General features: G+C 49.8%; 1 protein-coding gene across 3 annotated transcripts in view; it reads right to left on the reverse strand.

Moving 5' to 3' along the window:
- Positions 1-3,743: 3,743 nt before the first annotated feature.
- Positions 3,744-23,703, reverse strand: part of Sec14l5 (SEC14-like lipid binding 5) — a 41,119-nt gene continuing 21,159 nt past the window's right edge. The window contains exons 5-16 of one of the 3 annotated variants that reach the window (XM_006245783.5): positions 23,244-23,372; positions 22,226-22,418; positions 19,325-19,437; positions 18,037-18,226; positions 14,890-14,978; positions 14,741-14,811; positions 14,088-14,259; positions 12,284-12,418; positions 10,644-10,778; positions 10,089-10,316; positions 8,212-8,390; positions 3,744-6,770 (exon numbers count right to left, since the gene is read on the reverse strand). In XM_006245783.5, the coding sequence (XP_006245845.1) occupies positions 6,659-6,770; positions 8,212-8,390; positions 10,089-10,316; positions 10,644-10,778; positions 12,284-12,418; positions 14,088-14,259; positions 14,741-14,811; positions 14,890-14,978; positions 18,037-18,226; positions 19,325-19,437; positions 22,226-22,418; positions 23,244-23,372 (1,746 nt within the window). In that variant the 3' untranslated portion in view covers positions 3,744-6,658. Of the gene's footprint in view, positions 6,771-8,211; positions 8,391-10,088; positions 10,317-10,643; positions 10,779-12,283; positions 12,419-14,087; positions 14,260-14,740; positions 14,812-14,889; positions 14,979-18,036; positions 18,227-18,357; positions 18,470-19,324; positions 19,438-22,225; positions 22,419-23,243; positions 23,373-23,703 lie in introns of those variants that run through there. The other 2 variants (NM_001135710.2, XM_039085333.2) reach the window with 2 other exon arrangements.

Here is a 23,703-nt window from a genome sequence, read left to right on the forward strand (position 1 = left end):
ATCAGCATTCCAAATTCTTGGTTTCTCTTTCGAGGAGATCACACAGACATCCTTACTGTCACTCAGGCAGTGACTTGCTGTGACCTAGTAGTGACATTCTTCCTTTCCCTTTGGTCTGGATGGCTTCTGGCAACTCCCAGCCCAGCAGCAGTTTCCCAAGTCTGGGACCTGCCCCACCTGGTGTTCGTCAAGGCTTATCACTCCAAGCCCATGAAGGGACTTCAGAAAGAGTCCAAAAGTTCCCGGTGAGTATGCTGTTACCGTGCACTTAGCATCTGTGAGAGGAGCAGGGCTTTCCAAACAAGCTTGTTCATTATTTTTCACTGAGTGACTTCCTGGGAAGATGTGAACCGATATCTATTTATGCCAGGCAGGCCAACGCTGGCAGTCATAAGGAAAGACTCCACCCAGGCCTCGTCAGTGAACATGAATTTATTGGGGTTACTCACATAGTTATGGGTGGCTCAAAGGCAGCTGCATCACAGAAAGGCTCACCCCAGGACTGGTGACCAGTCATGAACCCTCGGGGATTAAAGCTCCCGCTTGACCTACAGACAGCTCAGTGGACCAGTCTCCTCTCCAATGCTCGTTACTTTGCTGCTAACAGGATGCCAGAGAGGGACCTTGTGAATCTTGTCACCCGCATTTATCTCCTGAGTCTGATACACTCCTTCCTCCCTTGGGAGCAGATGTTTCAATTTGGAAAAGGTTGTCTTACAATATCATTACAGTGTAATACTCCACTCCAAAATAACCTACCAGCCCAGACAATTACTGTTTATCTTTAAAGTTACCATTTCAAATGATTCTAACATTGTGCCGACTTGTCAGCCTGGGCTGGGGTCAGTGACTTTAGACAAATTTTAGCCAATTGCAGCAACCCACCCACGATGTCCAGGAATAGAATGGACTTCCGGGTCCCCGCAGGCAAGCATGCAGATGCATGGAGAGGAGAGACAGTGTTCCACATGCTTTGGAGGAGGGAAGCCAACCAGTCATGTGAGGTCTCGGGCACAGCCACCACAGCCACCACAACCCGCTTCTGCAGGTGGGAGTTTGGGGTGCTTAGCTGGGACAGAAGGTGGCTGAGCAACTGGGATCCAGTGCAGATTTAGGGTGCTGAGCTGGGAGTTCTGGGACGCACACACTAGCTGAGGTAGATTGGGGGTGCCAGCAGTTGAGCCAATAAGGCAAGTTGAAATTGAGTGACGTGTGTCTGTTTTTTACATCCTCCGATCCAATATTCTCTGGGCGGAGGCTGGTAGCACAGTCCGTTCCTGGAGCTTAGGCGAGGAGGCCAGAGCTACACGCAACACCATGTGCTGGCAGCTAAGCTTCTACCACTACCACAGGACCGCAAGCGGCAGCTAGGTAGATACAGACCCAGAGGAACACAGGAGGGCGTGAAAAGGGCCTGTCCTGGCACACTCTGGAGCCATGGTTAAATATCTTGGACAAACTAAGCCATGTGAACCTCCCTGAGGCCCTGCAAAATACCTTTTAATTTGCTGAAGAGTTCTGTCTTTGTCTACCCAACCTGCTAATCCCACTTTTAAATTTTGTTTCGTAGAGACAAGGTCTGGCTGGCACAGAAATTGCAGTGTAGCCCAGGTTGGCCTTGAACTCTCAATGCTTCTCCTTCTTGGTGGACCACTGTGCCTGGATTTTTGTTTCTTTGTTGTTTATATAGTGTCCTGATATGAAGCCCAGGCTGGCTTCAAACTCACAGCCTCCCGAGTACTAGGATTATAGCACCACCGTGCCTGGCTCAGTACTGTTTCTCCTTGTCACAGCCCTGTGTGTAGCTGGCCCACCCCAGCAGAGCCTAGGCAAGTGGTTTGTGTAGGAGGTAGCCCCAGAAAATGCTGGTAGAGGACAAAAGGGAAGGCACCCTGTCACATTGGCACTGCCCAAGGCCAATTTCCAGATCTAAAACAATGCTATGGAAATTAAACCCAGTCTGTGGCTTATATAGGTTCTCAAAGAAATTCATGTCTTGGGAAAAATCTGAAATCCAGAAAATAGCCCTAGGATTTCACACTGCGTTTCCTGGGAAACATCTTGGTAGATCCAGAATGTTCTAGAACAGCTGGAGAGTAGTCATCCCCAGCCACCTGTCTCCCTGGCAACCCACCCTCAACTCCTGGCAGCTGTGGTACCTGCCACCAAAACCCTGTCCAAACTCCCACACTGGCTGCTTCTGCCAAGACAGTTCCCTGATGTCCCATAGGTAGAACTCCAGAAGTAGCTCAGGGCCACAAAGGGACTGGAGCAGGTTTTGCCTCAGGGGAGGGTCAAGGGCTGAGAAAGATGTCAGCAGGACCAGAAGCTCATCCTTGAACCCAGCCCATGCCCTCTTGGGATCTGTCTTCCTCTGGTATACCTTTCTCCCTGGCTGCAGAAAAATTCATGGGTGAACAGCAGTGAGTGAATAAGTGAATGAAGAATGAGTGAATGAATGAATGGGTGAGTGAATGAATTAATGAATGGGTGGATGAATGTGTGAATGAATGAGTGAGTAATGAATGAATGAGTGGGTGAGTGAATGAATGAATGGGTGGGTGAGTGAATGAATGAATGGGTGGGTGAGTGAATGAATGAATATGAATGAATGGGTGAGTGAATGAGTGAATGAATTAATGAATGGGTGAATGAATGAATGCATGCATGCATGCATGAGTGGATGAATATAAATGAGTGAATGAACAGGTGAGTTAATGCCTGACTGGCAGCAGCTGAGTAGTGAATTCCAGGCCTGCTTGAGCTGCAATGCTCAAATGCTAAGAAGAGGAACCAATCACCTTCTGCCCTTCCACAGGACAGCCCCAGCACAGGAACTCCACAGTTACCAGCACCCCTGCTTAGCCCTGAGGGGACAAGGCTGAGCCTTGGGCTCTTTCTGAGGCAGAAAGATCAGCTGTGGCTCGGCCCTCAGAAAAACCAGCTGGGAAATTCTCTGTTTGGTTTTGTTTGTGGGGTGTGTGTGTGTGTGTGTGTGTGTGTGTGTGTGTGTACAACAGGGTCTCGAATTGCAGCCCAAACTGGCCTGGAATTCACTACACAGACCAGACTGTCCTCAAACCCGTGATGATCCTCCTGCCTCCACCTCCCAGTGATGGGACTCTGGCCAGCCCAGCAAGGCAAACAGGGCTCTGGCAGGCCTTGCCCTCCCCCCCCATTCCCTCTGCCTTGCTAACCATTAGATCACATTCCTGAAGCTAGCCGCAGAGGTTCATTCCCTCATTTGACCTCTTCCTCCTGAGGCTGACCACCAAGGTTCAGCTATCAAAGCATTGAAGTCCAGCAATCAAAAGCCCCCTTTGGCTCACCTAATTAACATACCCAATAAAAATGAAACACCTCATCCTAACCTGGGGTTTCCCATTTTACCTTCATGAACCACAGTTTTCTATGGGCTACACCTGTCCAGAGGCAGTCCTTTGTCCCCACAGGACAAACACCCCTTCCCCTCTTCCTTGCTCCTTTTCTTCCACTCCTTTGTTCCCTTACCTTGTTCTCTATTTCTATTTCCTGTCTCTGTCCCTTATCCCTGCCCCCTGACCCTGTGGGGAAGCAAATCTCCTTAGTGCTGAGAACTTGGCCTGGGGGTGTCTTGAACTGACTTTTGAGGTTCTATACACACAAGAGCTGGGATTATAGGTGTGCCCTCCCACACCTGGCTGCAGCTGAGAAATTCTGGAACTAGCCCGGGACAGCTCTAGGAAGTTGACAGCAGACAGATATTCAAAGGTAAAGTGTTTAATGCTTCTTTCAGATCTCAGAATTGAGCAGACACCTGTTTCTCCAGCTCAATGAAAAGGACGACGTGGTTCTTGAAGAATGATTAGTTTTTCAGAGTTAAAGGAAATGTCACGGGATTCCAGGGTAGAAAAGCACTGGCCTCTTTGCACGCCCCCGATTCCAACAGTGCTCTCCCTGAGTGCTTTCTGTATGTGGAGGCCTTTCCAGTGCTCCCTTGTCCCACTGTCACCTGGTGAGGTAGGCACTGCTGTCCCCATTTTACAGATGAGGAAACTGAGGCACAGAGAAGTCAAGTCACCTACACAAGGTTTCACAGCTAGTAAAAGAAAGGCTGGGGTCTCAAGACTACAGTCATATTGCTGTGAGGCCAAAGATTAATGATGAGTGGCTTCATTTGCTCTCTAGTTTAGTTTTCTGAGACGGGGTCTCTCATTGAACCTGGAGCTCACCAGTTCAACTATACCAGTCGGTGAGCTCCAGGCATCCTCCTGTCTCCACCCAGCACTGAGATTACAGGGTGCATCGCTGCATCTGGCTTTTTACATGGCTTCTGGGGAGTCAAACTCGGACTGTCATGTTTGTGCCACAGCCATTTCACCACCTGAATCATCTCCCCGGCACCCTTGGGCTAGTTTTAGTTGCTGGCTTTCCCAAGTGCCAACGGTGAATGCCACCACAGGCATCTGTTCCTGTTATGACCCAGAACTCTTCCAGAAGGACTTCTTACTTCCCAGACCTTGCTGGGAAGTGCTTTGAGCGGGGCCAGTCAGAAGGTTTTAGGAGACTGTAGTTCGGGTCATCTTTCCCTTAGAGTCTGGGACCCTGTGAGTAGTTCTGGAGATGCTGTTACAGCCTCTCAGCAGGGAGAGGGCATGAGGCAAGTGTGCGAAGAGATGTTGAATCAAGAGACCTGAGTGCAGCTGAGAACCCTGCTGAGGCCAGCCATACCTGCAGCAAGACCCCTTTCTGCCACCCCAAATAAGGACCAAGACCTTCCCCTTGATGAAATGGTGTTAGCTGGGGGTGGTGAGAGAGAGAAAGACCCTCAGGGAACCTGTTGCACTCTGTTCTTCAAAGTGTCTGGAGGACAAATACGCAGAGGCCACCAGACAGCTTCTCCCCAGAGCACTTCTAGAGTCAAGCTGTGGTTTGAGAGTCAGATTAGAAGAACATTTAAAGGTAGCGGAGATGGGCTGCAAATGAGGTGTGGTGATAGAATGCTCACCCAGCATGAACGGAACCAGCACTGCATATGATAGGTATGCTGGCACACATGAGAGATCTCGAAATTTTAGAGGCAGAAGCGGAAGGATCAGGAGCTTAAGGTCATCCTTAGCCTTACTTAGAGTTCAAGGTCAGGATACATGAAACCAGTCAAAACAAAACCAAAAACAATCACCACAGAAACGGGCCTCGAGTGTGGCTCAGTGGTAGTGATTGCCTAGATGAACAAGGCCTGGGTTTGAGCCTCAGCACTGCAGCAGCAAATAATTAACAATAATAATAATAGTAATCAAAATAACGAAGGTCATTTTCGTGCTGGTTGGTAGGGGCGGAGACCAGTGCAGGCTAAGGAAAACCAGAAATCCTGATTTCTACATGCTATGTATGCCTCAGGTTTTAAACCACTGTCTAGGCAAAACGCCAAAGGAAGGCTGAAACTGGCCAAAAGTCACCAAACAGTGACTTCTCACCTTTTGTGGATCCAGGAAATGAAGAGAGATAAGTCCTTGGTCTCCAAGAAGGCCCACTACTCTCCCATGGGGCGTTTGGGAAAGTCATGTCAGCCTTGGAGAAAGTCCCTGAGTCAGAGCAACTCCAGGGTAGAGACACCATCTCCACCCCAGCATATCACATTGAGTCTCTGATTCCAATCACCCCAGAACTAAGTTCTCCTGGACTGACCAGGAATGCCCGCCTCTCAGAGATAAGAGTTTTTAGTTTAAAAAAAAAAAAGGGGGGGGGGGGCTTAAGGGAGCAGCGGCTCAGCAAGAGACCTCTGGAGGGAGACAAGAATGTCTGGAGTCACCCCCATCAGCCCATCACTGCCTGGAACTGGACAGAAGCCCTGGGCTTCCAGATGTTCCTCAAGTCAGGGGTGGTCAAGGTTGAGTGCTCCACAAAGGAGAAAACGGAACTACAGTCCATAGCAGAGTCCTGACTCTCCATCATAGCTCCTTGGACAGTGCTCAGTCACAAACAGCTAAATAAAGAATTCTAAGGTGACCATCTACCCAGTCACCCATCCCCCAGTAGTCCTTCTACCTACTTTGCCCTTTCCAGACCACGTGATTGGCCCCAGAAATGGCCCATAATCCAAGCTGGCCAATCACTACACTGCACCCAAATCACAGTGATTGGTCCAGATTAGACACATGACCCTGCCGGCAGTCACGTGCTCCTTCACTCTCCCTGCAACTGTGATTGGTTCAGAATGGACCCAGGCCCCAGCAGGCTGAGGAGAGCTTCTGAATGGCCTGGAACTTTGGGAAGAGACATTCCCTTGTGCACTTTCCTGGCACCAAACAGTGATGATCCTGTGGTAGAATAGGCCTCCCTGAGGAGGAAGCCACAGCACGTGGTGAGAGGAACCCCAGCCCTGGTCCCATCCTAAACTCCAGGGGACAGGAGGTAGAGCATCCAGGAGGTCTCGGCTTTTAAAAGAAAGTCAGAAATAAAAGGTCTGTCTGCCTTTGTCCCCTCAAAGGCCATGAAGCGAAGCTCCCTCTGCACACGGGTAGCGAGCTGGGTCCCTGCCGTGGAGTCACCACACCCTAGGTGTGGCACCGCACCATCTGCATCCAACAGGGTCCCGCGTGTCTAGATGGGCTTCGTTCTCGTTCTCAACACTGCCTGATGCCAGAAGCTCCCAGGCTGCCAGCAGGTCCCCAGCCAGCTATCTGGACACCATCGAGCCACTGTGGGACTGGCCAGAGGAGGAGGAGGTGGTGGTGGCGCTGAGCTGAGAGAAGCGGCTGGCACAGGATTCCAGGCTGGACATGGAGCCCCTGGGGAACAAGCATGTGTACAACTTAAGTTATCTTCCTGGCAAAAGCTGTTTATACTGCAAATGAGGCCCCAGGGCTCCTTCCTCAAGGCACTAACCTCCACCAGGGGCAAACCAGCACAGAGGGAAAAGCCAGTGACGCCATAGTGAGCAAAAATGAGCTACCAACTCCTTACACCCAGTCCCCCATGGCCCAGCCAGGCCCCCAGCGGTCAGCAGCGCAAGTCTTCAAGCCCAGCACTCAAGAAGTGGAAGCAGGGGGATTGTGAGCTCCAGGCCAGCCTTGGCTACCAGGAGGCATCTTCTATCTGATTAAACCGGTTCCAGGTGTCAGATCAGAGCCGGCCTGAGAGAACTTTCTTAGAGTTTTCTGAGATAGCTTCTTATTATTTAGCCCCGACTGGCCTCAAGTTTGGGATCCTCCTGTCTCAGCCTCTGGAGTGCAAGGATTACAGGCCTGTGCTAGCTACCATCTGTATTGCTTCATGGTTTGCATGTAAAATGAAAGGGCTGAGTGTAGTTCCATTGGTAAAGTGTCTGGCATGTATGAAAGCCCGGTTTGATCCTGCCGCCAAATAAGGCCAGGGATGGTGGTGCACACACTTGTGATCCCCGTGCTAGGGAGAAGGAGACCAAGATCTTGCTCTGCCACGTCATGAGCCCAAGCCAACCTATATTTCTCAAGTCCCTGACTCGAAGCTAATGAATAGTTACAAGAGCTGGGAAGAAATCAAAGGCCTTGCCTGCTTCACCTCGGGGCTGCCTGCTTCGTTTCTGAGGGCCTACTGTGTGCCCCGTGAACCATATCCTCATTGGTTCCCACTTAACGGTTGGGCTTTGTAAATCTCAGAGGGGCAAACTGATGTGTCTCCTTAGAGACAAGGTAGCTGGGAAGCTGAGGAAGACCTCTTAAAGTAGCAACATATTGACAGTTCTCTGTAAGGCACTGCTCTAGGTTAGAGTACTTGCAAACTCTGAGGAATTCCAGGACTGAAGGACGGTCCATGTGACAAGGCCCCTTCTCCTCCCCCCTGGCCCAGGGCACAGAGACCCTTGGAGGGAGGGAGGCCCTGCAGGTAAAAACAGTGAAGGTTCAGCATTTGAGCTTCTCTCTCTCTCTCTCTCTCTCTCTCTCTCTCTCTCTCTCTCTCTCTCTCTCTCTCTCTCTCTGTTTTGATTGTCTGTTTGGCCCTGGCTGTCCTGGAACTCTCTCTGTAGGCCAGGGTGGCTTCAGACTCAGAGATCCTCCTGCCTCTGCCTCCTGAGTGCTGGGATTAAAGGCGGGTGTCACCACTGGCCCAGCTTGAGCGAAGGGACCCCTCTGAGTTCCTACAGAGGGCTGTTGATGTCCACCCCAGGAGAAGCTGACCCCATGCCACTGCAGAAACATCAGCAGTCACAGACATAGCCACACCTCCAGTGCTGGTGGAGGCCTCTCCCACCTGAAGTCTTCAGATGCTAGCACTTCACAGTAGTATAGCAGCTTGCACTTGGGGCCAGGGCTGTGCAGAGCTGTCAGGACGTCATCCACACCCGGGAGACTGCAGGCCACACTCTCGGGGGGACTGTGAATCTGCCACTGGAGCAGGTAGACGCCAGGCCACTGAGTAACATGGGAACCCTGAAACACAGAACCACAGTAAGACCATCTCCTCCTGGGGAAGGAATGGAGAGATGGGTTCCCCTGGGAACAAGATAGGGCATTGAGTCACCCTGGGGACAGAACAGAAGAGAGCCGGATCCTACTGGGGATGACCTTGGGGGCTGGGTCTTCCTAAAGATGGTTTGACGGGCTGGGAACTCCTAAGGACCAGACGGGGAGTTGGGTTCTCCTGGAACTGGGATGGGAGGTTGACCCTTCATGGATTTTCTTGTCGGGAGACAAGTTCCTTTCTATGTGGGCCCTTTGGATATCCCAGGAAATCCATATATATATATGCATGTGAGTGTTTATATGTAAATGTATATATATGTATGTGTATAAATTTGTGTACATATGTGTAGATGTGTGTGTTTCAGTGTGTGTGTGTACATACATGTGCAGGTGTGCATTTATGTGTAAGTATGTATATGTTTATGTGTAAATGTATGTGTGCATGTGCATATGTACGTTTGTATGCCTGAGAGTGTGTATGTATGTGTGCAGAGGTGTAATATTCCACCTGTAACACTGGCCGCATGGGGAGTTGGAGGGGTGAGAAAGGTGGCTCCAAACCCAGTTACACATCCAAACTCTGCTCCTAGCCCCATGGTTTCTAGCCTCCTGTGGAAACCCGCATGCCAGAGTCCTGAGAGACAGGAGATGTGGATTTGCAGCCCTACAGTCAGAACTTCAGACTGGGGGTGGTTCTAAGGCCAAGGTCTTGTGGTGCTGGATCTGGCTGCTGACCTCCAGACCTTACCACTTGCCTTCCTGCTCCAGAACTCCCCACCCCCCCAGCCCCGTGACATGCCCTGCTTCCCCAGCTTAGTTTTCCCCATCCCGTTCACCTAGAGCATCAGCTCCCACCTCTCCCAGCCCAGCCACCCTCAAAACCCTCTTCTGTAATGAACTCATATGGGGAAGGGTGGGGGGAGCCTCCACCCACCACGGGGTGATGACATGGGCTCAACAGTGTCCCCCAAAATCCATATCCATCCAGAACCTCAGAAGATAATCTTATTTGGATATTTCTCCCACTTTTCAGCTAAAGATTCAGGGTGAATCTTGAACACAACTACTGCTATCCTTAGAGGAGAGGGGGAGGGGACTTTGAGGCACAAAACAGACGTGGAGGACAGAGCCATATAAGGTCAGGGTGGGGACTGCAGTTATATGTCCAGAGGCAAAGACCCAACAAAAGGGCAAGAAGGGAACTCCCTGGATCCTTAGGAAACCCCTGCAGGCTCCTCAGCTTTGGACCTGAATTTAGAGAAGAGGAACTTTGATTTAAACAGCACCAGTGGTAGTCATTTGGGGCCCCCACATACGTGTGTGTGTGTGTGTGTGTGTGTGTGTGTCCCCTCCCACATGTCTTTTTCCCCTCAGGTTCTGAGGATCAAACCCAAGTCTGTTTGCACATTTAGATTATGCCCTTTAATGATTCCTTTTCCCCATGGAAAAACTGAGGCTCCAAGAGCTTCCCCAGGCCTCTACTGCCTCTTAGCTTAGTACCCTATGCTCCCTCCATATAGCCTTCTGCAGTGGGGGGACTCTGATCACACAAAGGGTTCCAGAGGCTGGGAGCACACCCACTTTGTCTTCAGCTGTCTCCTCAGAAGCCTGAGGATGGGACTTGATACCCCATGCTGTTAGTAAGAAAAGCCCACGGCCCCATACCTGAATGCTCTGCCCTTCCCGGCAGATAAGGGGTGCCTCTACTCGGCTATAATCCACCCCCAGGATCCAGTTCTTGTCGATCAGCTGTCCACTGGCTCTAACCCCAGGCTCCTGGGGACTGAGCTTGGGTGCCTGTTTTGCATGATACAGACTGAACACCACATCCCCTCTGAGGATATCAAAGTCCCAGGTGATGACTGACTCCCCTTCTGGTATCTCCATGGCAACCTGCATCATGGGAGAAGAGGTGGGAGAGCCCCAAGGTCAGGGTGCTGTCTCAGCACTGATCATTTAGCAGTCTCCCCGTGGTCAGGACGAGCTGCTAAGACTCCCACTGTCCCCTCTGCCCAGAACCCTGCCTCTTACTGAAAGGCCTGGTCACCTAGGATGAACTGCAGGTGCCTGGAGTGTGAGGTCACCCAGGGATTCTGCAAACATCACGTCCCAGAGCTTCTTGGCTAGAATTGAAACTGAGTGACTGGAATCACCCCATGCCCAGTCTGAAGGAACATGATACCACCCCGCCCGTGCCCTCTCAGGTCAGGTGGCAGGTACCTCATGGGGGCTTCCACGAAGCACGCTGGCTGAATGGTAGGTCTCACTCCACTGCCGTAGCTGATCAGCCTGCTCCTGCTCCTCCTCTGTCAGATAGAGGGACTTGGGGACCATCCCTCCTTCTGGAACGTTACACTGAGGGGAGGTTTCAAAGGCAAAAAAGGTTGTCAGGTCAGGGTTGCCAAGGCCCCTCTGGCCTCTCATTAGGTGTCCTGTGAGCCCTGAAACAGCTTAGGATAGTGACTCCAATTGAGCTGAACACTGGCACTACTTTTCCAAGATCACACAGGTGAACATGGCTGATCAGGACACAAAACTATGAGTCAAGTGTGATGGTACAGCCTATAATCCCAGCATTCAGGAGGTTGAGGACAGAGGATCCTGAGTTCTAGGCCAACCTGGGCTAAACAGTAAGACCTTCTCAAAAGCAAAACAGAGTCTTGTGACAAGGTTCAGTGGGTAAGGGCACTTGCCACCAAGTCTAAAGACCTGACTTTCATCCTTGGAACCCACATGTTGAAGAGAGTGAGTCCTATAGGTTTTTCTCTGACCATATGCACACTGTGGTGTGCCTTGCACGTGTGCATGCATATATGCATGTGTGTGTGCATGTGTATGCACATGTATATGTGTGTGAGCTTGCATGTGTGTTTGTATTTCTGTGTGTGCATGTGCATATGTGTGTGTGCTCGTGTATATGTACATGTGTGCATGTGCTTGCTCATGTGTGCATGTTTGTGCGTACGTGAGCTCATGTGTGTTCATATTTGTGTGTGTGTGTGTGTGTGTGTGTGTGTGTGTAGACCTTTGTACCCTGAACCCTTTTCATACTGTCTGTCTAGATGTAGTTCCTCAGTGAGGGCCTGTCTGGTTCTATACGTATCTCCAAGCCAAAGAGGCCCTAGGTGACCAAGCCTCAGACTCCAAGCATCCACATACAACAGTTTTTCTTGGTTCACTTTGAAAACAAAAGGGTAGAGGGAATAACAGAGCAAGATCCTTGCCCATTGTCCTTTAGTAAACTGGACCAAAAAGAAACCAGACATCTGTATCAGAAGAGAGAACACAATCGAGCTGGGCAGAGTTTCTAAGAAAACCACTTTACCAACAAATGGCACAAGCCTACTAGGAGTGTACACAGCATTTTGAAACTTTTTAACATTTTTTTTACGTGGATGAGTGTTTTGCCTGCATGCATGTTTATGTACCACGTGCATGCAGTACCTATGGAAGCCAGGAGAGGGCACTGGACTCCACGGGACTGGAGTTAGCTAGTTATGAACCACCATGTAGGGGCTGGGAATCAAACCCAGGTGCTCGGGAAAAACAAAGCAGCCAGAGCCCTTAGCTGCAGAAACATCGCTTCAGCCCCAACAATACTCTTAAATCTGCACCACCTCCAGCCCTCACTGCCTTTGAAAGAACCAAAGGAAGGCTCACCTCAAGCGATGTCATCCCTTCTGGAGAAGCTTCTACAGCCAACCCTGTCCCCACTTAAAGCCAGCGTCTCCCCACTGTGAGAGTAGGAGGGGAACACCTAAGGCACTGTTCATCAGCTTCCTGACCCCCGGAGTCTGGGTTGCCAGGCTTCTGTTCTGCCCCACTCCCTTCTGGAACCCAAGACCGGCTGCCAGCCTCACCACGCTCTCTCCTCCCAGGAAGTCGGGGATCACGTCCTTGTCCAGATAGTCCACTAGGCCGCCAGGGCCCTGATAATTGCTGCCACTGTAGATGAGGAACTTCCGCCTGGTGTTCTCGTTGATGAAGGGGCTGACCTGGGGGCAGGAGCATGGGCAAGACATTTCGAGTTTATTCAATGGGATTCATAGAGCAGAGATCTGGCCACTTTAATGGTTGGTTTTGTTTTTTTTTTTTTTATTTCTGATTGGTTGAATATATTTATTGACCTTTGGTTTGGGCTTTTCTGTTTTGTTTTTGGGAAGGGTTTCACTCTGTGGACCATCATGAAACTCAGGATCTTCCCCCTCAGCTTCCCAAGTGCTGTGACTACAGGTGTGCACCAGCAGACCTAGCTCTTTTGTTTGTTTGTTTGTTTGTTTTGTTTTTGTTTTTTCAGACAGAGTTTCCTGTGTGTAGTTTTAACTGTCCTAGAACTCACTCTGTAGACCAGGCTAGCCTCTAACTCAGAGATCTGTCAGCCTCTGCTTCCTGAATGCTGGGATTAAAGGCACGTTGCCAGAATTGATCTTTAAGAAAATTATTTTACTTGTATTTATTTTGGGGTGTGCATTTGTGGAAATCAGAGGACAACTTTTGGGAGTTCTTTTTCTCTTTTTTTCCCATGGTTCTCTGCTCTATGAATCCATTGAGTGTGTCCTAGGGATTGAACTAAGGTCATCAAGCTTGGCCACAGGCCCTCTTAGCTGCTGAGCCCTGCCACCAGCCCTGACTTGATTTTTAGTTTAATGCAAGGTATGTATGTATGCAAGGTCGGTATGTAGACTTAGCTGGCCTGGAACTCAATATATAGATCTGACTGACCTAGAACTCACAGAAATCCTCCTGCCTCTGTCTCCTGAATGCTGGGCTTAAAGGTGTATGCCACTACATCCGGTTGACTTCATCTTTAAAAAAAAAGATTTATTTATTTTTTATATATGTCACTGTTACTGTCTTCAGACACCCCAGAAGAGGGCATCAGATCCCATTACAGATGGTTGTGAGCCACCATGTGGTTGCTGGGAATTGAACTCAGGACCTCTGGAAGAGCAGTCAGTGCTCTTAACCACTGAGCCATCTCTCCAGCCCCAAATTGATCATTTTAAAGTGCCTAATTCAGCCTGGTGACATGGCTGGGTCAGTAAAGTGCTTGGCAAGTAATCACGAAGAACTGAATTTAGATGCCCAGAACATTCAAAAAAAAAAAAAAAAAAAAAAAAAAGAGCTGGACTTAGTGGTACCCATTTTGTAACCCCAGGGCAAGAGAGCAGGAGCAACAGGTGAGCCTCTGGGACTCTCTGGCCAGGTAACCTAGCCTAATGAGTGAGCTCCGGGTTTAGGGAAAATATAAAAATATTAAAATAAAGTGGGAAATATATATAAATATAATATACATATAAATATAAAATATAAAGTATAAAAATAAAAAAGTGGGAAGCTCCTGAGGAAGCACATCCAATGTTGACCTCTGACCTCTGACTGCCACACAAGTGCACATATATGCACAGGTGCCTGACATGCACATAAGCCCAAGTGAACACACACCTATGCACAAACCCATGAAATTTAAGTGCAGAATTCACAGGCTTTGGACCATTCGAACATGTCCTAAAGCCTCTATCATAACCCAGTTACATTTCCATCTCTCAGGAAGGAGATCCCGATAACCTTGGATCCGCATCATCCCCACCGATCTGTGGGTTCAGGATCTTTCAGGTTAAAAAGTTCACCCCTTCAGCGGCCCCGCCCCGATCTGGTTCTCACCAGCGTCCACAGCACCGGGAAGACACGGGGCGCACGCACGATGAGCAACCTGCCCAGAGTCTCGGGGTAATTGTCCTCCACCACCTCGATCATCCTCAGCAGGGCTTTCACCCCAGGTCGCCATAGATGCCTCATGTTGAGGCCCTCTAGGTCCAGCAAGCAGGTCCAGGAGCTGTGACAGACACAAGACTGGGGCTCTACCTGATTCTGCCACGTCCCTTGGCCTCTAGCACCCTCCCAGACACCTGGGACAGAGCAGAGGGTACAGGAAAGCAGGGCTGGAAGCATGGGACATGGGACACTTTCACAGGAATAGAAATGTGAAGGAAGAAGAGGGAGAACGTGGGTCACTAGAGAACACAGGGCACATCAGAGCTGTGGAAGAAGGCTGGCCTGAGGAAGCAAAGGGGCGGAGCCTATGTAGTTGGGGTGGAACTAGTAGGGACCATCTCAGATTAGCTCAGCCAGACTCGCAGTGACTCCACAAGAAAAAAAACCAGGAAAGGGGCCCTACCCCCACAGGATCATTGTAAGAACTAAGGAGAACGCGGTCCCACAGCGCCCACTCAGCCACCTGGCCACGCACATGCGCAGTAAGCAGTAAACGTTAATTAGCATTCTTTGGGGGTTTTGCCCCCAATTCGTGTTCTTGCCTGATGGGACGGCCAAATTGTCTCGTGTTTCCTTCGCATCTCTTCTGTCCTTCCTCGTTGACAGAAAGAACCTAGAAGGCAGGCACGTTAAGGACTACAGCTGACTATGCTGCTCCGCCCACATGACCCAGACTCCGCCCCTGACTCACATGCTGCAGCAAAGCTTCCTCTCCCACTGCCTTCATCAGGCCTTTGGTGTCCATCTGTCCCAGACGCAGGATGTAGAGGGGGCGGCCATCTTTGTGCGTGGGCAAAGCCCAGGAAAGAGAAGAGATATCTTTTAGGGGGTTATTGACAACTGGAACCAGTCAAAGCTGGTGCCTACGAACATAACTCTCCACCTAGGAGCAGAGGTCATACTGGGGGTTCACCGAGGGACAATGCACCTAACTGTGCCTGCTTCTGAGAGCACTTAGCCACCACCCCTTAGGAAAACTGAACACAGAAACACATTCAAAAACAGAGGGGAGAGCCTGAGTAGGGATGCGGGGACACCTGCACCATCTTGCTACCTCTACCTAAAACTGAAATCAGTAGTTCACTTATTTTTTTTTCTTTTCTTTTTTCTTCTAATGTTTAGGGAGATTGCTGTCAGTAAAGCACTTGCTATGCAAGTGTGAAGAAATGAGTCTTATCCCCAGATCCCCTTTTTAAATTTAAGATTTACTTATTTATTTTATTCATTCGAGTGCACTGTAGCTGTCTTCAGACACACCAGAAGAGGGCATCAGATCCCATTACAGAAAGTTGTGACCCACCATGTGGTTGCTGGGAATTGAACCCCGGACTTCTGGAAGAGCAGTCAGTGCTCTTAACCACTGAGCCATGCCATGTTTTTTGAAGCCAGTCAGAGCCAGGACTAGAGGTGCAGGTGAGCAGAGGTACACACCTTTAGCCCCAGCAGGAGGCAGAGACAGGCGGCTCTCTGTAAGTTCAAGGCCAGCTTGGTGGCGTGTAGTTGTAATACCAGTGCTGGGGACTCACAGACAGTAGGGTCCCTAGGGCTTCTGGTCATTCAGCCTTGTCTCCTCTAATCCATGAGTTCCAGGTTCAGTGAGACACATGCCTCAAACAAGAAGGTTGTCTTCCTATCTCCACACTCATGCATGCGCTCAAACCATTTTCAATTTAAAAAATAAGTTTTTAAAGATGATATGAGCGATGTCACGAGGAAATTCAGAGAGTGCACATTCTGCCCCTGGCTTTCCTCCAACCAGCACATTGGAGGAGCATGAAGGACTGTCAACACGGCCAGCTATCTTTAAGGACTGCTAACACGGTTGGCTCTGTTTATTCTCGAGAGCTGTGCTCTGGGAACTGGAACCCTGAGCTAGTGAACACTCAGCCATGGCATCTATGGACACGGAGTTGGTCCCGTTGCCATATCCGGGCACATTTTTTGGGTCATTATCACAAGATGGCCTTTCTTGCTGTATTTCACGGCACAATAAAGACTGCGGACTCACCAACCTTGACCTCAAAGCCAGAAGAACTGTAACTCAGACGAAGAAACGTACTGGGCACACATGTCTTCTACAGAAGGCCCTGCACAAAGGAGCCTGTGCTTCAGCCCTGCAAAGCCAACTATTCTCTTTTGCTGTCTGCCCCACTTGTAGCACTAAGGCTTAGCACCTCACACAGGCAGGTGACCTACCGCTGAGCCACATCTCCAAGTCTCTTTTCATTTTGTCTCGTAAGTTCACAGGCCAGCCTTGAACCCGCCTCAGCCTCCCAGGGGGTTGGGATGTCAGGCCTGAGTGACTAGGCACCACACTGAGCAGCCATTTTTGTATTCTTTTTTTTTTTTTTTTTTTGGTTCTTTTTTTTTTTTTTTTTCCGGAGCTGGGGACCGAACCCAGGGCCTTGCGCTTCCTAGGTAAGCGCTCTACCACTGAGCTAAATCCCCAGCCTGAGCAGCCATTTTTAAACAGCAAAATAACCAATGAGAATTGGAAGATCAGGAGCTAGAGAGTTGGCTCAAGTGGTTAAGAGAGCACACTGTCCCTTCAGAGGGCACCGGTTTTCATAAGAGACCTTAACGAGCGCAGCTGTGATTTGGCCTCATGGCTCTATACTCTTTAAGGAAACCTACGGTGGAAAGAATGCTGTCTCCGAAAACCTTATGACCCCCAGAACCTTGTTACTGGAGCTGCCATTGTCAACTAAGGATCTCCCAATGACATCAGGACGGAGGTGGGGTGGGTCTAAACAACCCAGAGCTCCTAAGAGGTGGTGAAGATACCCACAGGGAAAACCACGTATGCTGAGTAGGAGCAGAAACTGAGAATGATAACAGCCACAAACTCAGGGGCCATCAAAAGCTGGAAGAGGAGGTGTAGGGCTCTCCTAGGGCTTCCTGACTCGGTCTGTTTGTTTTATGAATGACAGAATCTCTAACCCGGGCTAGCTTTGAATTCATTTTATAGCTGAGATTAACCTTGAACTTGTGATCCTCCTGCCTGCACCTCCCGAGTGTTAGGATTTCAGATGCTGTGGTGGCTCGAATGGGTTCGGCTCCCGTAGATTCATGGTTTTGAACGCTTGGCCATAGAGTGGCACTATTAGGAGGTGTAGCCTTGTCAGAGTGGGTGTGGCCTTGTCAGAGTGGGTGCGGCCTTGTCAGAGTGGGTGTGGCCTTGTTACAGGAAATCTGTCGCTGTGGAGGAGGGCTTTGAAGTCTCCTATGCTCAAGCTACACACAGCGTGGCACGCTGACTATACAGTAAGATATAGAGCTCTCAGCTCCTCCTCCAGCACCGTGTCAGCCTGCACTCTGCCATGCTTCCTGCCATGATGATGATGGACTGAACCTCTGAAAGTGTAAGCTAGCCACAGTTAAATATTTTCCTTCCTAAGAGTTGCCTTGGTCATGGTGTCTCTTCACAGCAATAAAAAACCTAACTAAGGCAGATGCATACCACAAAAACCAGATGTGTTAAGGGCTGAGGAACAGACTCAAGGCTTTGTGCAAGCGAAGCAACACCCCATCCCAAGTCCTGCTGCCTCCTGAGTCTCACGTTTCCAGCCTCCAGGCTGGCATCTGTTGTTTTAGTACCTGGTTCGCTAAGGCTGCCTAAGTAAATCAATACCTTATCAGTGAGACTATGTGTGGTGATTCCGGGAGCAGAAACGTCCTCCCAAACCAAAAATCTATGCCTATTCCACCTGGGTAACACATCGCAGGTAACTCCAATGCTCCAGAGAGCTAGAAGGGAATCTGAGGTGTCAGTCTGGGCTGCTTCATTTAGAGAGCACCCTTGGCACTCACACGTGCGTGGCTCAGGTATGGGACGCACCTATATCCTGGTAGTGCCAACCTCCAGCATAGAACTCCTGCAGCGGGGCGGGGGGCCGCCAGGTCTGCAGAAGGAGATCCACCTGGTGCTGCTTCCGCCAGCTCAAGGACTGGCACAACATATCCCGGGCCTTGTCCAGGTGGAAGTCGCGAGCCCTCAAGAAGCGCAGGATGTGCTCATCTTTGGGGATCTGAGAAACAGGAAACAGAGAAGAACACAGAGTGGCGTTTCCAACCGCTGAGATAAAGTGACAGAAATGGGCCTCTTACCTCAAGTGAAAAAACAGTCGGGGAAGGTAGTCTAAAGCAGAGAGCCTCTTACCTCATCTTTCCTAGCCTTCAAAACAGCTGGGGAAAGTAGCCCAAAGCAGAGAGACCAAGGGGAGGGCTGTGGCTAACAGCTGTGCAGTGTGGCTGCCTAGCATCCCTCCCTGTTTGTCCTAAAAATAGTATCTTTCCTTGGGGTAGCACCTCCTCCCCCTCCCTCCTCTCCCCTTCCCCTCCCCCCTTTGCTTTCTCCTCCTCCTTTCCTAATATACAATTGGTGCAAAGCCAGTTCTATTGCAAGCTGCCTTTCCTGGGGTTCTTTCTTTGCAACAGATTCCACCTTAACCATTTGCTGGGGCTCGGTGTTTGTGGCCCACACTATTTTTTACATTTTACATTTGCAGAAATAGAAGTGATGAGTTACGCTATGGGCCAACACCGAACAACTCGCTTGTCTGGCCCCAGGGCCAGGGAGGCAAATGTACGCAATCTGTGCCTAAGCAAGAAGTTCTGACTCGGTAGAACGGACGAGAGTCTGCTTGGGACTGAGGTATGTGGTGCACATCCAAGTGGCCAGGGCTATCAACCATCACCCTTAAGTCATATATACGTCTCTTAGAAAAGAACAGAGCATGGTACCATATAGCATTGATTGTCAACTGCATGTGAGTGCGTGCACGTGCACACACATGTCCCCAGGGACATATGTACATGCTAAGGGCCATTTTGAGTTGTCATATCTGGATGGGGTAAGGTACTGGCATCTCCCGATTGGAGACTAGGGGTGCTACCTGCATCTTACAATATACAGAATAAACACTACCACAAAGAACTTCCCGACCCCAAACATCACTAGCAGAAGGGTGGTGGCCTCCCTGTGTGTAAAAGACAGACAGGACAGATGTAAAAACAAAGGAAGCAAACCCTGGGTTCTTAGCATCACTGATGGCACAAACTTGTTTTCTTCCCTCCCCACTGCCCTAGGCTGACTCCTGTCATTTAAGTGGGAGGCCCACACCCACCTTGCCTTTGTGGGTCTCCTGTAACCAGCGCCGAAGCTGGACCAGGCAACTCTCCTGCATGGGACTGAGATGGCCCAGGCACCTCTCAATGTAGTCTGCATCCAACTTGTCCCCTGAGAAAGAAAAATAGGGATTTCAGGGTAGAGGAAGCAAGGGGCCATCCTCCGTCTCCCACTGTTTTCCTTTGTTTTGTCCTTTGTCGTTTGTTCGTGTGTTTTATTTTGTTTGGGAACAGGGTCTCATGTACCCCAGGCTAGACTCAAATACACCATAAAGCAGAGGTTGTCCTTGATGCTCATGAACTTCCTGCCTACACCTCCTGAGTGCTAGACCACAGGCATGTGCTACCATATCTGCTACCTTAGCCAGGGTTACTATTGCTGTGATGAAACACCGTCACCAAGGCAACCTGGGAGGCAAGGGTTTATTGGTTTACATTTCTGTATCACTGTTTCTTACTGAAGGAAGTCAGGACAGGAACTCAGACAAGGCAGGAACTTGGAGGCAGAGGCAGAGGCCATGGAGGGGTGCTGCTTACTGGCTTACACCCCATGGCTTGCTCAGCCTGCTTTCTTATAGAACCCAGAACCGCCAGGATGGCACCACCCATAGTGAGCTGGGCCCTCCGTATCAACCACTCACTGAGACAATGACCGGCATCCAGACCCTGTAGAGGAGACATTTTCTCAGTTGAGGTTCCTCCTTTCAGATGACTCTAGCTTGTGTCAAGGTGACATAGAACCAGTCACCACATCTGGTGACATAGGTCTTTACCACATGGCCTACACTCTGTGGCCTTCTGTAGCTGCCAGCTGTCAGAGGTCTGGAACGCGGTTCCTGGTCAGGGTTTGGCAACAGCGTTCCCTCGGGCGGAGGTCTCCCTCCAGGCCTCAGATGTGGGATGTTCCTCACTGTGGGATGAGGGTCTGAAGGCTGCCAACTCTCCAGCCTGTATTTTTGTTTTAACCTCATACTGTGAGCACGTTCTATATCAATAGACTGAACTGTCCCTGGGCCTAGTGGTACACACCTATAAATTCAGCACCTGGGAGGTGGAGACAGGAGTATTAGGAGTTAAAGATCGGTCTGGGCTACGTGATAAAATATATTAAAATAAATTTATCTCAAAAATGAATAAGTAAGGCCAAGCAAGGCAGACGCAGGATGATCTCCGTGAAGTGGAGGTCAGCCTGGTCTACAAAGCAGGTTTTAGGTCAGCCAAAATCACATGGTAAGACTCTGTCTCAAAAAACAAACAAACCAAAAACCAATAAAACAATCCTGTTCTGTGTATAATAGTGAAACCACTTTTTCATTCCTTGAGTGATAAGACATATCACGTTATTTAATAACACATACATATGCACATACACACACACACACACACACACACACACACACACACGTACATGTATACCTAAGACAGGCATGGTGATACACACTTATTAATCCCACACTGGGGAGGAGAAGGCAGAAGGGCCAGGAGTTCACTCACCATCATCCTCAGCTCCATAGCATGGTAACCCTGGGCCACTTGAGACCCGTTTTAAAACAAACAAACTCCTCGGGGGTTCATGTGATGGCCTTAGGTAAAGGTATTTACTACCAAACCTGATGGCCTGAGTCGGATCCCCAAAACACACACAGTAGAAGGAAAGAAATGACTCCCACAAATGTCTTCTGGTCTCTACATATGAGCTGTGACACACACACACACACACCACACCACACACAAATAAATAAAAATATAATTTAGAAAAGCTTTAAAGATCATAGAAGTATTTAGTAATCCCAAAACTCAGGAGGACCTCAAATTCAAGGGTAGCCTGAGCTAACATAGAGAGGCCCGATGCCAAGCCATGGATCTTCTGGCTTCTACAATGAGCTCTGAGACACACTCACATATTATATGACTTTACATACTATGTGATTTGTATGAACTTTTGAAGGAGACTAAAATTGCCAGCATTGTGGTGGCACATGCCTGCAATTCCAGCATGTGAGATGGGAAATCAGGAGGTTTTAAATTCAAGGTCATCCCCAGCTGCCTATCAAACACAGGGCCCGCCTCAGCCTCAAACATATGGATAACAATGAGCCAACCTCAGGAAGTAAGGCTCCAAGCGTTGACATTGTACCATGAAGGGCAAGGATACACGTGGTGTTCTTGCAACATTAGTGAGAGATGGTAGGGTACAGACGGGATACAGGGCACGCTCCCACCTACTCCACACTCTCCAAGTGTGAGTGTGCGTGCGCACATATGTGTGTGTGTGGGAGTGTGCTCTCTTGTACCATCTGCCCCTTCGTGAGACACAAAACGATCGACGGCTCTAGGAAGAGGGACGGAATCTTCATCCTTTTCTCTTTGTGCGTGTGTGTATGCAGGGGCCATCTTTAGGTTTGGTCCTCACGTACCATCTACCTGGCTCTATTTGAAGCAGAATCTCTCACTGGCCTAGGGCTCTCCCGTTAGGATCAATTAGACTCAGCTGGCACCTCTCTAGTGCTAAGATTACAGTGAGTGCCACCATGTCTCCTGGCGTCTGGTGTGGGCTCTGGGAGACTCCATTCGGGTCTGCAAGGCAAGCACTTTATTGACTGAGGCCGTCTCCAGCCGTTACTTCCCCTTCTCATCTTCGTTTAGATATTTCTCTACCATGATCTTGCATTACTCGTGCAATTAAAAATATCTTAAAACCACCAGAGGTCAGTTCCTGGGCTAGAAATAGATCAGCTCTGAGAAGCAGGGGGAGGAGGCTGAGTGGGTGCCAGACTGTCCCCAGCACTGGCACCGTGCAGCACCTCTCCCCCTTCTCAGGGAGCTTGGCAGTGTGGCAGGCTTCCTGGAGCCAGAGGCGAGGGCACACACTTGGATACTGGCTCTCTGCGATCACCTACCATCAGCCGTAGCCATCTCAGAAGCAGGGGCTGGGGCATCACTGGGGCCATCGGTCTCCAGGGAGCTAGGGCACGGGCACACAAGCTGGCTGCGGACATCCGCCTCCCGGACTGGGGCTGGTGTCCAGCGGGGAATGTGGGATGCCCCCTGGGAAATGAGCTCGCTCAGATAGTGTTCAATCACCTCCTTCCCCTGGAAGCAACAGACCCAAAAAGATGTCACAAACAGGCAGCGCCGCAAGGTCACCACACCAGCACTGAGGAATCAACCGCGCATGCTCAGGTCCCGGCCCTGACTTTTGGCTGTTACAAAACGTGGCCAGGAGGAACAGAGAGGAAAAAGACTAAACACAGAGCAAAAGCAGCGAGCTCAGTTTTATGTTGGTAATGCATCGGGTAAACTATGTCACCAAAAGCAGACTGTTTATCTGGTGAACAGGCCCACTCTCTCTCTCTCTGACCTGGAACCTAAGGCCATTGAACCAAGTGACTTTGTGGTGTTGGGAGTGGAACCCAAGGTCTCCCATATGCTAGGCAGGTGCTCTACCACCCAGCCACACCTCCAATGCCCCACTGAGGCATTCTAGGCGGGGGCTATTTGAGCCACACCCTCCACCCCTACTGGGGGATTCTAGGCTGTTATTCTATCATTAAAACCAAAGCCCTGGCCTCAGTGACACTCCCAGATCTGGTCCTGGGAGTTTAAGCCAGGGCCTCATGCATGACAGGCAAGTGCTCCACCACTGATCTCTGCCTCCAGCTGTTTGCCTCACTGAGTTGTTTAGGCTGGCCTTGAACTCTCTCTGTAGCCCAGACTTAAACTTGCCAAAGCATCTTGGAGTCCTGGGACAATGTCAAGATGTCCCCACAATAGGCCAGCTCTTCCCATTGGTGGCCTCACTGATGCAGTCATCAGAGTTCGTTTTTTAAAACAAGAAAACTGAGGCTCGGGAAAGTCAGGAAAGCCGGGGCTGTCGCCTCGTGTCAGCAGTGAATGGGGCCTCGCTGCTGCCCTCACCCTCTTGACATTGGCAGTGTACTGCTTCATGGCGATCTTCTCCAAGGTGCTCTCAAAGCCAAAGAAAGAGCGGACATCCAGAGAGGCGGACTGTTCAAAGCAAGTCCAGTCTTCATTCTCGGGATGGACCTGCAAAATGAGAAGAGACTTCAGTATGGGTGATGCTGTGCCCTCTGCACGGGTTCTTCTGGACTGCCATAGACGGCATTATGCACCCAGACAACAATACGGAGCCTAACTGCGGGGAGCAAAGAGCCCTTTCTCAAACTGGTGTGCACCTATAATTCCAGCACAAAATCCCACACAAAAAAAAAAAAATCACATACACAGAGAGAGATAAAATTATACGCATAATATGCAGATCATTTATAATACAAAATATCAATATGTATTTAGATATATTTCAAAAGTTATATGTGTATATGAAAACATTACATCATCATATCCTTATATATCCATA

The sequence above is a fragment of the Rattus norvegicus genome, chromosome 10 (genome assembly GCF_036323735.1).
Source record: "Rattus norvegicus strain BN/NHsdMcwi chromosome 10, GRCr8, whole genome shotgun sequence".
NCBI lineage: Eukaryota > Metazoa > Chordata > Mammalia > Rodentia > Muridae > Rattus > Rattus norvegicus.